The following is a 13,105-nucleotide window of genomic DNA, read 5'->3' as shown; positions in this document are numbered from 1 at the left end:
ATGTTCATAAAAACTCATATCTGATGACCATGAAAAGATGACAAACTGTATTTTGCACCAGTTATTTACATGTATTGATAGGATTAATGGATCAACAGGAATTAAACAGTTTAGATCAGTCAATGCTTACGGTCGATGGTGAATGTTTGGGTCTTTATGGGTTATTTTTTTTATTTTTATTTTTTTGTCTCTAACCTTTTTTAAGTGTTTTATCACCATTTAATATAATATTACCCTCTGCATTTTCCATTTTTTAAGAGAAAACCAGGTATTTTCCTGTATTTAATTTACTGATCATGTAGATGTTCATAAAAACTCATATCTGACGACCATGAAAAGACGACAAACTATATTTTGCACCAATTATTTACATGTATTGATAGGATTAATGGATCAGAAGTTATTAAACATTTTAGATCAGTAGATGCTTTTGGCTGTTTGGGTCTTTACGTGTTAATATGCAGCGTGTTTGTATTATGTTTGACCTTGTCGATTCCTCGGCATATGGCAGTTTTTTGTTGTTTTTTTTTTTACGTCGGGCTGCATAATAATTAGAATGCAATTTCTCTGTGCAGTGTTTAACACCTTTCTTATCATGACGCATCAGTTTAAAACCTAACGCTTTTTGATTAAAGCAATTATCGACAAAGACGGTGTCTGCAATTCCCTGTAGCTGAGCTGCTCATTTGCTACTTGCTAATGTCCACAGTTTTTAATCAAGAGCAGGGAGCAAAAAAAAACAATACAGAGCAGTACATGCCAAGTGCATTAATCCTCCTCCTCGTTCTCCTCCTCCTCGTTCTCCTCCTCCTCCTCCTCCTCGCTTGTCTCCTGCCTCTTCGTCTAATTAAGGGTCATTCTGTCTCCTGGCCACATTAGGACACTGCACACCAGTCCCAACCCACATAATTAAATGTTTTTTGTGCTAACCATCTGGAGACCTCATCGCTTTAAACATGCATGTCAAATTGATTCCTTAATAATGTTTATGTTTCTTCTCAGTGCTTTATTATCATCCAGGATTAGCAGTTCATGTTTATTTTGCTTTCATCAGCGGTACCAACCACACACACAAACACACACACACATATATAGAAACATGCAGACATGGAACAACAACAACAACAACACCCTTAAGCTAAGAGTAGAAGTAGGACTTTCAGCTGGAAAACCAATCATCAACTTCAAAGCAAAAGGCCAGAGTAGCCGTATCTTCATGCGGTTACAGCACTGACCATGTGACGCTTTTGAATATGCAGCAAAAAAAAAAAAAATCTTCAGTTTTGTCTAACAGTCAGAACACAATGACTCATAAATGCCGGGGAATTGTTTTGGTTGTCGCTGTGGGATTTTATGGTTCATTCATGCATCAAATAATATTAGCAAAAACATGTTTCACCAATAAATAACCTTTCTTTCCTGCTTTGTCAGCCTGGAAAGTGCATTCGTGAATAAGACCCCAGGTTATTTAATAAACAAACATTTGAGGTGGAAAGTGATATTTGTTGTTGTGCCGGTTTTTTTTGTTTTTTTTTTTGTATTATTTATTTAATTTTTTTATTTTTTTCTTCGCCTTACCATTTTTTCAGGCATGTCATCCCTCTTTTCTCTGTTTTCCCTCCTCAAATTGTACTGTTGTTGAAATGCAAACATATGTGCAGTCAGAGGAGCGTTCTGCCTTTCTCATTCTCTTTCTCTCAGAGTGCAGTTGAAGGGATTAGTCTGTGCCTGAGTGCCTAGAATAATGATCACTGCAGCGGAGAAACACATTTTCACATTTCAGGAGATAAGGGCAGGCAATCTGCAAGCAGAAGACTTAACCAGCTCCCTGTGGCTTATTGTGGAGCTAACAAAAAAAAAAAGTCACCACCAACCGCCAACAACCAGACTACACTGTGCCCTCTGAACAAGTGAGTGGAACACCCACAACTGTACTTTCCAATATGAAGAACATCACTCGCTATGAAATCACACTGAAATTAAATCCATAAAATGGTCTAACTACGACTTTTACCATGTCTCCCATTGCACTACTGTCCAATTTTTGCATTGTGGTGGTTTATTTCCCACCTAGAGATCAAATCTGGCTTCATTTCCCAAGGAAAGATCAGATCTAGTGATGGGACTTTTGGCTCTTTGAAGGGAGCCGTTCACTGAAAAGAGCCATTCGAAAGACTGGTTCTTTTATGTTTTTTGCATTATTTTGAAACACCAATGTTTTAATGACTACATGTGATGATTGACATTACATTTTAAAGGTGTTTAATTGACGCAGCAGTAAATATTATCTTACCGTAAAAAAGAATAGTTCAAATGTGTGGGCTAAATACATGACATGAGAGGTGACATTAGGTAAATGATGGAATTTGACAAAAAAAAAACATCATGGTACATTATGTGGACTAGTCTGTAGCCTAAAAATGAAGAAGAAAATAAAACATTTTCTTATGAAATAACATTTTATTCTCCTCAAAACAAGAACAATAAATGTGTGTAAACATACGGAAAAAATTGCACAAAACACAACAGTGATTAATCACTGCAATTACTTAAATACATTCTCCTCCTCCCCGATGCCTCCCCAGTGACGCTTAATTGACAGGCAATCAGACACTCCCTCAAAAAAAAAAACAAAAAAAACAAAAAAAAGAACGGCTCTTTACAAAGACTCGGTTCCCATCGTTCATTTCAAAGAGCCGTTCAAAAGATTCGATTCGTTCGTGAACATCACATCAGTAATCAGATCTAATATTTCAGTTCAAAGATGTCTTGATGTAGAGGGGGCTATTTTTACTTCCAAAATTAATCCATTCTCAAATAAAGCGGGGTTTGCAGAATTAGTAGACATGCTGAGAGGAACACCTTAATTATAGAGTTTTTTTGGACATTATCATGAGAAGGACTTGGAAGGACATTATAATGACATAAAAAAACAGACTTTCATGAATGAGATCTGAATTTCCACATCAGAAGATGCAAAAAAAAAAAAAAAAAGTCACCACCAACCACCAACAACCAGACTACACCGTGCCCTCTGAACAAGTGAGTGGAACACCCACAACTGTACTTTCCGACATAAAGAACATCACTCACTATGAAATGACACTGAAATTAAATCCATAAAAATGTCTAAGTACGACTTTTACCATGTCTCCCATTGCACTACTGTCCGATTTTTGCATTGTGGTGGTTTATTTCTCACCTAGAGATCAAATCTGGCTTCATTTCCCAAAGAAAGATCAGGGCTAATATTTCAGTTCAAAGATGTCTTGATGTAGAGGGGGCTATTTTTACTTCCAAACTTAATCCATTCTTGAATAAAGCGGGGTTTGCAGAATTGCTAGACATGCTGAGAGGAACACCTTAATTACAGAGAATATATATATATATATATATATATATATATATATATATATATATATATATATATATATATATATTTTTTTTTTTTTTTGGACATTATCATGAGAAGGACTTGGAAGGACGTTATAATGACATAAAAAACAGATTTTCATAAATGAGATCTGAATTTCCACATCAGAAGATGCAAAAAAAAAAAAAAAAGTCACCACCAACCGCCAACAACCAAACTACACCGTGCCCTCTGAACAAGTGAGTGGAACACCCACAACTGTACTTTCGACATAAAGAACATCCCTCTATGAAATGACACTGAAATTAAATCCATAAAAATATCTAACTACGACTTTTACCATGTCTCCCATTGCACTACTGTCCAATTTTTGCATTGTGGTGGTTTATTTCTCACCTAGAGATCAAATCTGGCTTCATTTCCCAAAGAAAGATCAGAGCTAATATTTCAGTTCAAAGATGTCTTGATGTAGAGGGGGCTATTTTTACTTCTAAACTTAATCCATTCTTGAATAAAGCGGGGTTTGCAGAATTGCTAGACATGCTGAGAGGAACACCTTAATTACAGAGAATAAAACATTTTTTGGACATTATCATGAGAAGGACTTGGAAGGACATTATAATGACATAAAAAACAGACTTTCATAAATGAGATCTGAATTTCCACATCAGAAGATGCAAAAAAAAAAAAAAAATAGCGAATACCGCTGACGTGGCGTTCTACCTCAGTCGAGCAGCTCGCTCCCCGCTGTAACCCATTTCTCAATAAACAAGAAGAGGAAGAAAAATGCCAAGTAAAGCAAGTTTCCTAGGATCAAAAGATGATTTTTTTTACTGTTGTAGTCAGTTCAATAACAGCTTACCTTTCCCACATATTGAGCATCTGGTCCCATGTGTTCTTCTAAAACAAAGAATTGGTTCCAGATCCAGCCACGTTTTGGCCTGTGATGCACCTCCGTTTCCCCATTGGCCAGTTTGGTCTGGTTCTTGGAGGGTACCTTGGCGGGCACATGGTGGCTCGCCCCGTAACACCTCTGGATGAAGCAGAGGCAAACCAGAAAGGGACAAAGACAGGAGGTGGTGGATATCCTCATGGTGGCGCAAGCGTTTGTAAAATTATCCTTGTGTTTGAAGGTGGTAAGATCCGCCCACCGCCGCCGCCGCTGCAACCACCACCGCTGCAACCACCACCGCTAGCCACCGCTGCAGGCCCACGCAGTAGTCCAGGCAAAACCAATTTCTAAATCCTTTCAAAGTAGGCAACAATCCACGTAGATCCTTTAAGATTCATGGTCCAGAGATGAAGGTTTAATAAGGAAAAAACAAGATTCATTTACATTATGGTATTTCCAATATAGGAGCTGCCATGCGAATGAAAGTGAACTTCTGAGTAGTTCTACCAAGAGCAGAGGTTAATCCCGGAAGCCATTCTGGATTTTCCTGAGGGAGAGGAGGGGAAACAGAAACACAGAGTTAGAGATTAATTTGATGGATATTAGAAGCTAAATATCCACTAATTCCTTCCAATTAAATTGCAACTCATAAATCCGTAGAGCTGAGGATGTGCATTTCATTCTGCATGGCTGTGATAAAAGTATAAAAAAGCAACAAGAAATCTCTTTTCAGCATTCAAACCACTTTTGCCATTATGCATATGACACAACAAGTTAAGAGTGCTATTAAAAGGTTGGCCGTGCCTTTAAGGTCAGAGCTGTGCCCGGTGACTGATACTGCCCCGAGGTCGGAGTCACGTATTAAAGCGGAGCAGCGCCGGCGCCGTGACGCAACTGATGAGTCGGATTTATTAAAAAAAATATCTGGAAAAGGTTTAGCGTGAATGTTAACATGACCGGGGCATACTGCCAGGCTTAGTGCGAGTCTCAGTGAAGTGAATAAGAATCGTGGCAGGAGGAAACACATTTACGATGATAAGGAGAGACATCAAACCACTCGAACATAAAGCAGAGGGGGATTTTTTAGAAAGCACTGGAACGGAAAAGACAGAGGGAAGCTGTTTTTCCAAATCCAAATTAAATATAATATATAAGAGATGGCGTTGAAGAAGTCGAATAACTGCAAGCAACGTTGAATCGCTCTGCAACTCACGTCAGATTTGCAAGAATGTGTTTGTCCTGCATGTACGACTCTGTGATGGAGAACTGTGAACCGACCGGTCTGGGTGCATTTTGAAAAGGCCTTCTTTTATCTGGCTGTAATCTATATTTGATTTAATATTATTTATTGATTCGGTCTGATAAAAATATTATATTTTTGACCTATGAGTTCAGAGCTGCCCGCTGAAACTTCAACTTAAAAAAGAAGATTGACAATTATATGACTTTTTCGGTGTTGCAGACCATACCTGTAGAATTCCAACGAGGAGAAAAGACTTTACGAAAGGTGCTTCAGCCATTTATGACTGTTTGTCAACGGGGGGCGTTGGGATACCGTCGGGGGGCGTTTGGAATGAGAAAGCTGAGAGGGGGGCGATATGGGGGGGGGGGGGGGGGGTGTTAGTCTGTATAAGTATCAATGTCAGGTAGGGATGTCCCGATCCGATCTACAGCTTGCTGCCGATCTGGCATTTTTAGAAGATCGGATTTAGTAACGAGATCGGGCCGATTTAGACCTGGTTCTGGGGCGGGGGTAAACACAAGTCCTGCTCCCTCAAATTAAAGTTTCCGAACGTATGGGAAAGGAAAATTAGCTGCACAACAAAGGGAGGCTTAGAAGAATTATCGTACTTTCCAGCCTATAAGTCGCTACTTTTTTCCGCACACTGTGAACAAAATGATGTGGCTAATTTATGTTTTCTGGGCTAACGATCGATCCGGCTGACGAAGAAGGAAATAGAGCTGGTGCATGTAAGCTTGGCATCAATGAATCGATGGTGAGACGTTGGAGACGGGGTGGGTGTGGCTTATAGTCTGGAAAGTACGGTAGTAAAACGTCTATAGGTTTCACTTTCACTTTATCGTGATGCGTGAGTCTGTTTTGGGTTTTTTTCAACCCACTGGACTTTTGTGGAATTATTTGACCAAACCAACCCACCCCTCAAAAAAAATGACATTCTTTTGACCCGCCCCACGAGTAGCCTGCTGATGTGTACATCACTAACATACGACGCAGAACACCCTCCGCCCCCATATTATCCATGGACAGACCTGTCTATAGATGTGCAAACATACGGCCCGTGGGCCAAAACTGGCCCGTCTAAGGTTCTAATTCGTCCCACTGTATGAATTTGGAAAGTGCAAAAATTATACTGAAGTTATGAAGAGTCAAAGGTGTCATAGTTGTTTTAGTTCAGGTTCCACATTCAGCCCAATTGTGATCTCAAGTAAAACAAGAAAAGCATATATTTAGCATATATTTTCTTCATTTTTGTTAATTTTGTTGATTATTTTGTTCATTTTTTAAAATATTTTCTTCATTTTTCTTTGTTATTGTCTTCATTTTTCTTCATTTTATTTTTATATTTTCTTCATTTTGTTTCATATACATTTTTGTTCATTTTGTTCAATAGTTTCTTCATTTTTGGTCATTATGTTTTTATATTTTCTTCATTTTTCTTCATTTTCTTCATTATTTTCCTAATTTTTCTTCATTGTATTTTTATATTCATTTTTCTTAATGTTGTTCAGTATTTGTATTTTCTTCATTTTTGTGCATGTTGTTCATTATTTCCTTCATTTGTGTTCATTTAATTTTTGTATTTTTGTGCATTTTGTTCGTTATTTCCTTCATTTGTGTTCATTTAATTCTTATATTTTCTTCATTTTTGTGCATTTTGTTCGTTATTTCCTTCATTTGTGTTCATTTAATTCTTATATTTTCTTCATTTTTGTGTATTTTGTTCATTTTTTTCTTCATTTGTGTTCATTTTGTTTTTGTATTTTCTTCATTTTTGTGCATTTTGTTCATTATTTCCTTCATTTGTGTTCATTTTATTTTTGTATTTTCTTCATTTTTGTGCATTTTGTTCATTATTTCCCTCATTTGTGTTCATTTAATTTTTGTATTTTCGTCATTTTTTTTGCATTTTTTCCTTCATTTGTGGTCATTCTGATGATGTGAGTCCACTCCTCCTTCTGATTGGACCAAACCCCACCTCTGATCCTCACCAAAATTTAATCATTTCTTCCTTGTGCCAGTATCAATATTTCCTGAAAATTTCATGAAAATCCGTCCATAACTTTTTGAGTTATCTTGCTAACAAACAAACAAACAAACAAACAAACAAACAAACGCACACAAAGCAAAGCGATCACAATACCTTCTGGCGGAGGTAATAATAGCATGACCTATAAATAATGACTCCAAATTTAAATCAAAATTTTACTGTAAAAAGTCAGTATTGGATCGGTATCTGCAAAACTGATCCTAAAAAAAAAATTAGATCGGAAGCAAAAAAATCCAGATCGGGACATCATTAATGTCAAGCAGCATGTTATGCCATGCTGTGCCGTGCCCCCCCCCATCGCTACAGGGTATGTCGCAACACCTATTGAGCTACACCCCCTGGTCTTCGGTAGTACCACTCCCCCCCTGCTCAACAACTTGTTTTGGAGGGGGGATGGGCACGACAAGGAGGACAATGATGAGGTAAGGAGGCTGTGTTGAGTGGCATTATGTAATAAATTCCCATTATGTAATAAAAGTTCAAAATGTAATAAGAATGTTACGTCATCTTGTAATAAAGCCGCATTATGTAATAAACTGACGCATTTTGTAATAAACTACCTCAATGTATTATGTAGTACATTTTTTCACATTATGTAGTAAGTTATTACAATTTGAGAAATTTATTACAAAATGCACTTGACACATTTTTATTTTCAGGAAAATGTAATGTGCTAAATTAATCTTTAAACTGTGTGGTTAAAGTTCTGATTCCATTACCTGTAGCTCATGTGACTAATTTCTTCTAAATTGCTCTAAAATTATATGAATTTTTTGGATTGTTATTACATAATGAACCATGTTATTACATTTTTTAAAAAATAAATATGTGTAATAAATTTCTCAAATTGCAATAACTTACTACATAATGTGAAAAAATTTACTACATAACGCATTGAGGTAGTTTATTACAAAATGCTGCTTTGCTACAAGATGACGTGACATTCTTATTACATTTTGAACTTTTATTACATAATGGGAATTTATTACATAATGCGGCGCAACAGGCTGTTACCTACGGAGCGCACATTTTCTTTCAGGGGGGGTCAACAGGAGGCTCATGATGACGTAAAAGGGTGTTTGTTCGAAAAAGTTTGAGAACCACTGCTTTATCATGAGCGATTTTAGCAATAATGACAAGGGTTACCGTAGTCTCAGACACTGAATAGAAAATACTTGAAGAGAGTTAGGTCAGTATTCGATGTGTGACGGTAGAATTGTTGCTTTATGGAGAGTACCGGAAGGACAAACACATATATTTGATATTTAATAGGATATAGGAGCTGACAGACTTCAAAGACTGCGGCTCTATCTCTGAAAATGCATGTGCCAACATTAAAGAGAGACGCTAACACAAGGCATTAACGCAACTTACGACTGTCATACTTTGAGGGATAATCACTGAATTATAGTTTCAGAAATATAAATATTTTTCATATATGTGTGGATTAAGATGCGCTTAGAACTCCACGCTAATCTCCGTGTTTTTAAATATCTCTACATGCAAATTACGCTCAACTATAGTTGTTGGTGATGTTGACTAAGTGCAGTAGTTGTAATGGGAGGTATCAACTGCAAAGCTAACAAGTAATAGCGACACCAAAGTCTGTCACACATCGGCTTAGATTAAAGCAGTGAAGGGATAAATACTCAGCCACAGACTAAACATGTGTAATCTGGGACAAGATTTCCATCTGCTTAGGTGCAGCGACACCCAAATCCTGCTTTACCTGCATTTATTCTGTGACTGAACAAGTGATACTTAAGCGGAGTAGACGCATAAGGATTTTCTAAATCTGAAGAGATTTTTTTTAATGTTACAGACCTCACACATGACGATAAAAAATCAGGCACTGAACAGTTTTGATCGTATTCTGTGGTGTGTTCGATAGTCTCAACACAGCACACCGCACACATGATTCTGTCTCACCACCAATCTACACTCAAAAAAAAGATTCTTGGCTCTAATAAACATGAAGTAATATTTTTACCTCCGCCAAGGAGGTTATGTTTTTGCCAGGGTTTGTCTGTCTGTTTGTTTGTCTGTCCCTTAGTGTGCAACATAACTCAAAAAGTTATGGACAGATTTTGATGAAATTTTCAGGGTTTGTTGGAAATGGGATAAGGATGAAATGATTAACTTTTGGGGGTGATCTGGAAGAAATCCTGGATTCTGGATCACTTTGAAATTTTCGTTAACATTGTGGTAAATGGGGCCAAAATTTTCGTTTCCCAATATCTCGCTTAATTATTGACCAAAACTCATGAAATTTAACTCAGGAATTGACAATGGGGTCCTCTATCACATTTCAAAGGCTGATCCGGATCTGATCCAGAAGGCGGATTTTATCTCAATTTATCTAAAAAATGGGGGTGCCCTTACTTTTTGGCCTACTGTGCCTTTAATTTGGATAAAAATTTCAGGAAATGTTGATACTGGCACAAGGAACAAATGATTAAATTTTGGTGGTGATCGGGGGTGGGGGGGCCCACTGATCAGCCTTGGCGGAGGTCTGCGCTCTCCGAGTGCTTCTAGTTTAAAGTAAAATATAACTGAAATATATGAAATTTAAAGTTTATTTATCCGAAAAAGTCAAACATAATGTGAATACGCTTAGTATAAAGTGAATCTAAACAAATAAAGTAAAATTTATTTACTAGATGACATAAAAAGGCTGAGCATCACAGTCAAACACAGTTTATGTAAAAGTTTGCATTAACTAAAGCAAATCTGACTGAAGGTATTTAATTTATTTATACTGACTCAATATGATAGAAAAAACATTGTATTAAATGCAACTCTTTACATTAAACTTATGTAATAAAATTACATGGAAAATTTACATGTAATTAAAATACATAAAGTCAACATTTTTGGCTTAATTATTTTTTTGAGTGTAGAATCTAGTCCTCCAAGCCAGACATCTCATGTGATCAAACGTGATCTAACAAAAAAGAAGAAGAAACCTGGCAACAACTGGAAAACACAACACGCAACACAGAAGAGGACATACGAGAGGAAGCAATGATGGTGTTCTTGGGACTATTTTTGACGGAAAAATCCAGAATTTCAGATTCAGACTACTTTATTAACCCTTTCATGCATAGTGGTCACTCCAGTGGACAGTTCTTCTACAGCTGTTCTCTTGTATATTCATGGGTTTTGTTGTTTTAGTTCCATATCAGCCAACACAGTGGACGCTTATGCATAATCCCATACAATGAAATTCATACAATTATTCTTACTTTGCTGCTCATGATAAACCTGATCTGCAGTAATATGTGTGAGTGTAAATCAGTTGCTACTTGTTATTAGACTGTAATTAAAAGTTTTCTGAAACAATTTTTTTTTTTTTTTTTTTTTTTTGCATATCCTCCTGAGACCCAGCAATGCATTTTGTCCTCTGTAGGGGACAAAAGTTTGACAGTTTTACTTTAAAAATACGATGCATTGCAAAGGACATTCCATGAAAAATCAATCAAAAAATAAAAATTATGATTAAATGTTTATGAAAAAACTGTTGCATTATGCAGTTTCCAATCAAGACAATTTTTTAATGTAAAAAAAGCTAAAACTATCAAATTCCTGGGTCTCAGGAGGATATTATCTCCATGAAATGAGTAATAACTAATACTAGAGTATGATAAATGTGAGAAAACATTAGCGATTTAGCAATTCAGTTTGTTTGGCATTTATGTGGCATTAAAAATGTTTTTGTTTCATAGTTTTCACACAGTATATCACTTTCTGATGATGAGTTTTAAATACATGTTTCTTTGCTTCATAAATTAAACACTTGGTGTTCAGATGAGTGGACATTTTTTATGACTCCACGAAAAATAGGTTCATAAAAAATTAATTTGCATATTTTTTTTCATGCCTAAAGAGAAATAAAAACACTAAAGATAAAAATACTGACTAAAGTGCTCATAATTCATGCATGAAAGGGTTAATCCCCGAAGGGCAATTCAGTTCACAGTTACCCTGCCTTATTGGACATCCAAACAATTAGGGACAAACAAACAAATGCAAAACATTCATAGCAGCATATGACAGCCACATACATACACATACATTCATCTGTCAGTACCCATAGAACCGCAACCATGCAATAAGTTTGGTTTCTGAGGTCCAACGAACTTTATGTTTCAGTTCGGCCATGTTTGTTTTATTTTATTGACGCCATCTTCCTTGTTCCTCAGTCAGTTCGCTTCTTGATTGGCTACATTTCAATCCATGTCACAATTCACGGAGTCATGATGCAGGAGTCGTCAGCTTTCCGCACACAAATGAAGATTTTTGGTCGTAAATATTGAACAAATTTCATACTTATGATTGTCGGCGCCAACACATTTCGGAACTAATTATTTGAAGAAATTCACTCTTAACACACCTCAGACCACAGTTTAATCCTATAAATATAAATAAATGGTAAATGGACTGAACGTATATAGTGCATTTTATACACCTTCATGGTGCCCAAAACACTTTACAAAGCCCAACATTCACCCATTCACACACACACACTCATACACCAGTAGGCAGCTGCTGCCATGCAAGGCGCTGCCACACTGTAAAAAAAGAACCTGTAAAAAAACGGTATTATTCCGGCAGCTGGGGTGCTAAAAATACTGTTAAATAACGAAAAATAACCATCTCATAAAAATACGGTAATTTTCCATAATTAACATACAGTTTTTTGCCCTAACTTTACATGAGATTTTGCTTTTTTTTTTTTTTTTTTTTACTTTTTAATGTTTAATAAAGAATATTTTCATGTATTAAAACAATCAAATTACCTATAAATATATATATAAATACTTTTCAATGAGACTCAGTTGTACAATCCACTGATAAAAACTGTATTTGGACAGTTTATCAGTGCTTATACATGTTATACATTCAAAAAAAAAAAAAAAAAATTCAACATTTTTGTTGTGAAACCTCCTGTAATTACACAAGATATTTGTCAATTAACAAATAAGTCTGGTTAAACTTACAGAACAAATACTTCTTTAACAGTTAATTGTCAGTAATTTTATCTCATTTTATTTCATTTTATTTTACAGTATTACATTTTAAATTAACAGTTTAATCTCATGAATAGAAAAGAAATATTTGTGAAATTACGATACATTTGCAAATGTATTTTAACTATTTTTCTGTGAAAAAAGAAAAAAATGTCTTTTAAAAAATGGAAATCTTATGGTTATTCACAGTTACAGTTTTTTCATGTTATTTTACATTTAACGTGTAAAATCACAGTCTATTTTGTTATTTCATTCATATTTTCCCGTATCTTAAAAATACAGGAAAAATCTATGAAATAAACAGTGAAAATTCTGTTAAATTACAGATTTTTTTTTTACAGTGCAAACCATACTGGGAGCAATTAAGGGTTCAATGTCTTGCCCAAGGACACTTCAACATGTGGACAGTCGGAGCCAGGATTCTAACCGCCAACCCTTTGGTCATTGGACGACCCGATATAAGACTTAAAATAATCTGGCATTTGCCGTCCTTGGTCGGAAAGGGGGGATATCGGGATAA

General features: G+C 36.0%; 1 protein-coding gene across 1 annotated transcript in view; it reads right to left on the bottom strand.

The window, feature by feature from the left end:
• Positions 1-13,105, bottom strand: part of LOC115411062 (cadherin-18-like) — a 134,632-nt gene that overhangs the window by 67,574 nt on the left and 53,953 nt on the right. The window contains exon 2 of the mRNA XM_030123004.1: positions 4,236-4,812. Coding sequence (XP_029978864.1) covers positions 4,236-4,466 — 231 coding nt within the window. The 5' untranslated portion in view covers positions 4,467-4,812. The remainder of the gene's footprint in view (positions 1-4,235; positions 4,813-13,105) is intronic.

Source organism: Sphaeramia orbicularis, chromosome 20, assembly GCF_902148855.1.
Source record: "Sphaeramia orbicularis chromosome 20, fSphaOr1.1, whole genome shotgun sequence".
NCBI classification, from domain to species: domain Eukaryota; kingdom Metazoa; phylum Chordata; class Actinopteri; order Kurtiformes; family Apogonidae; genus Sphaeramia; species Sphaeramia orbicularis.
Note: the sequence above shows the minus strand (reverse complement) of the source record. Positions and strands in the feature narration are given on the sequence as shown.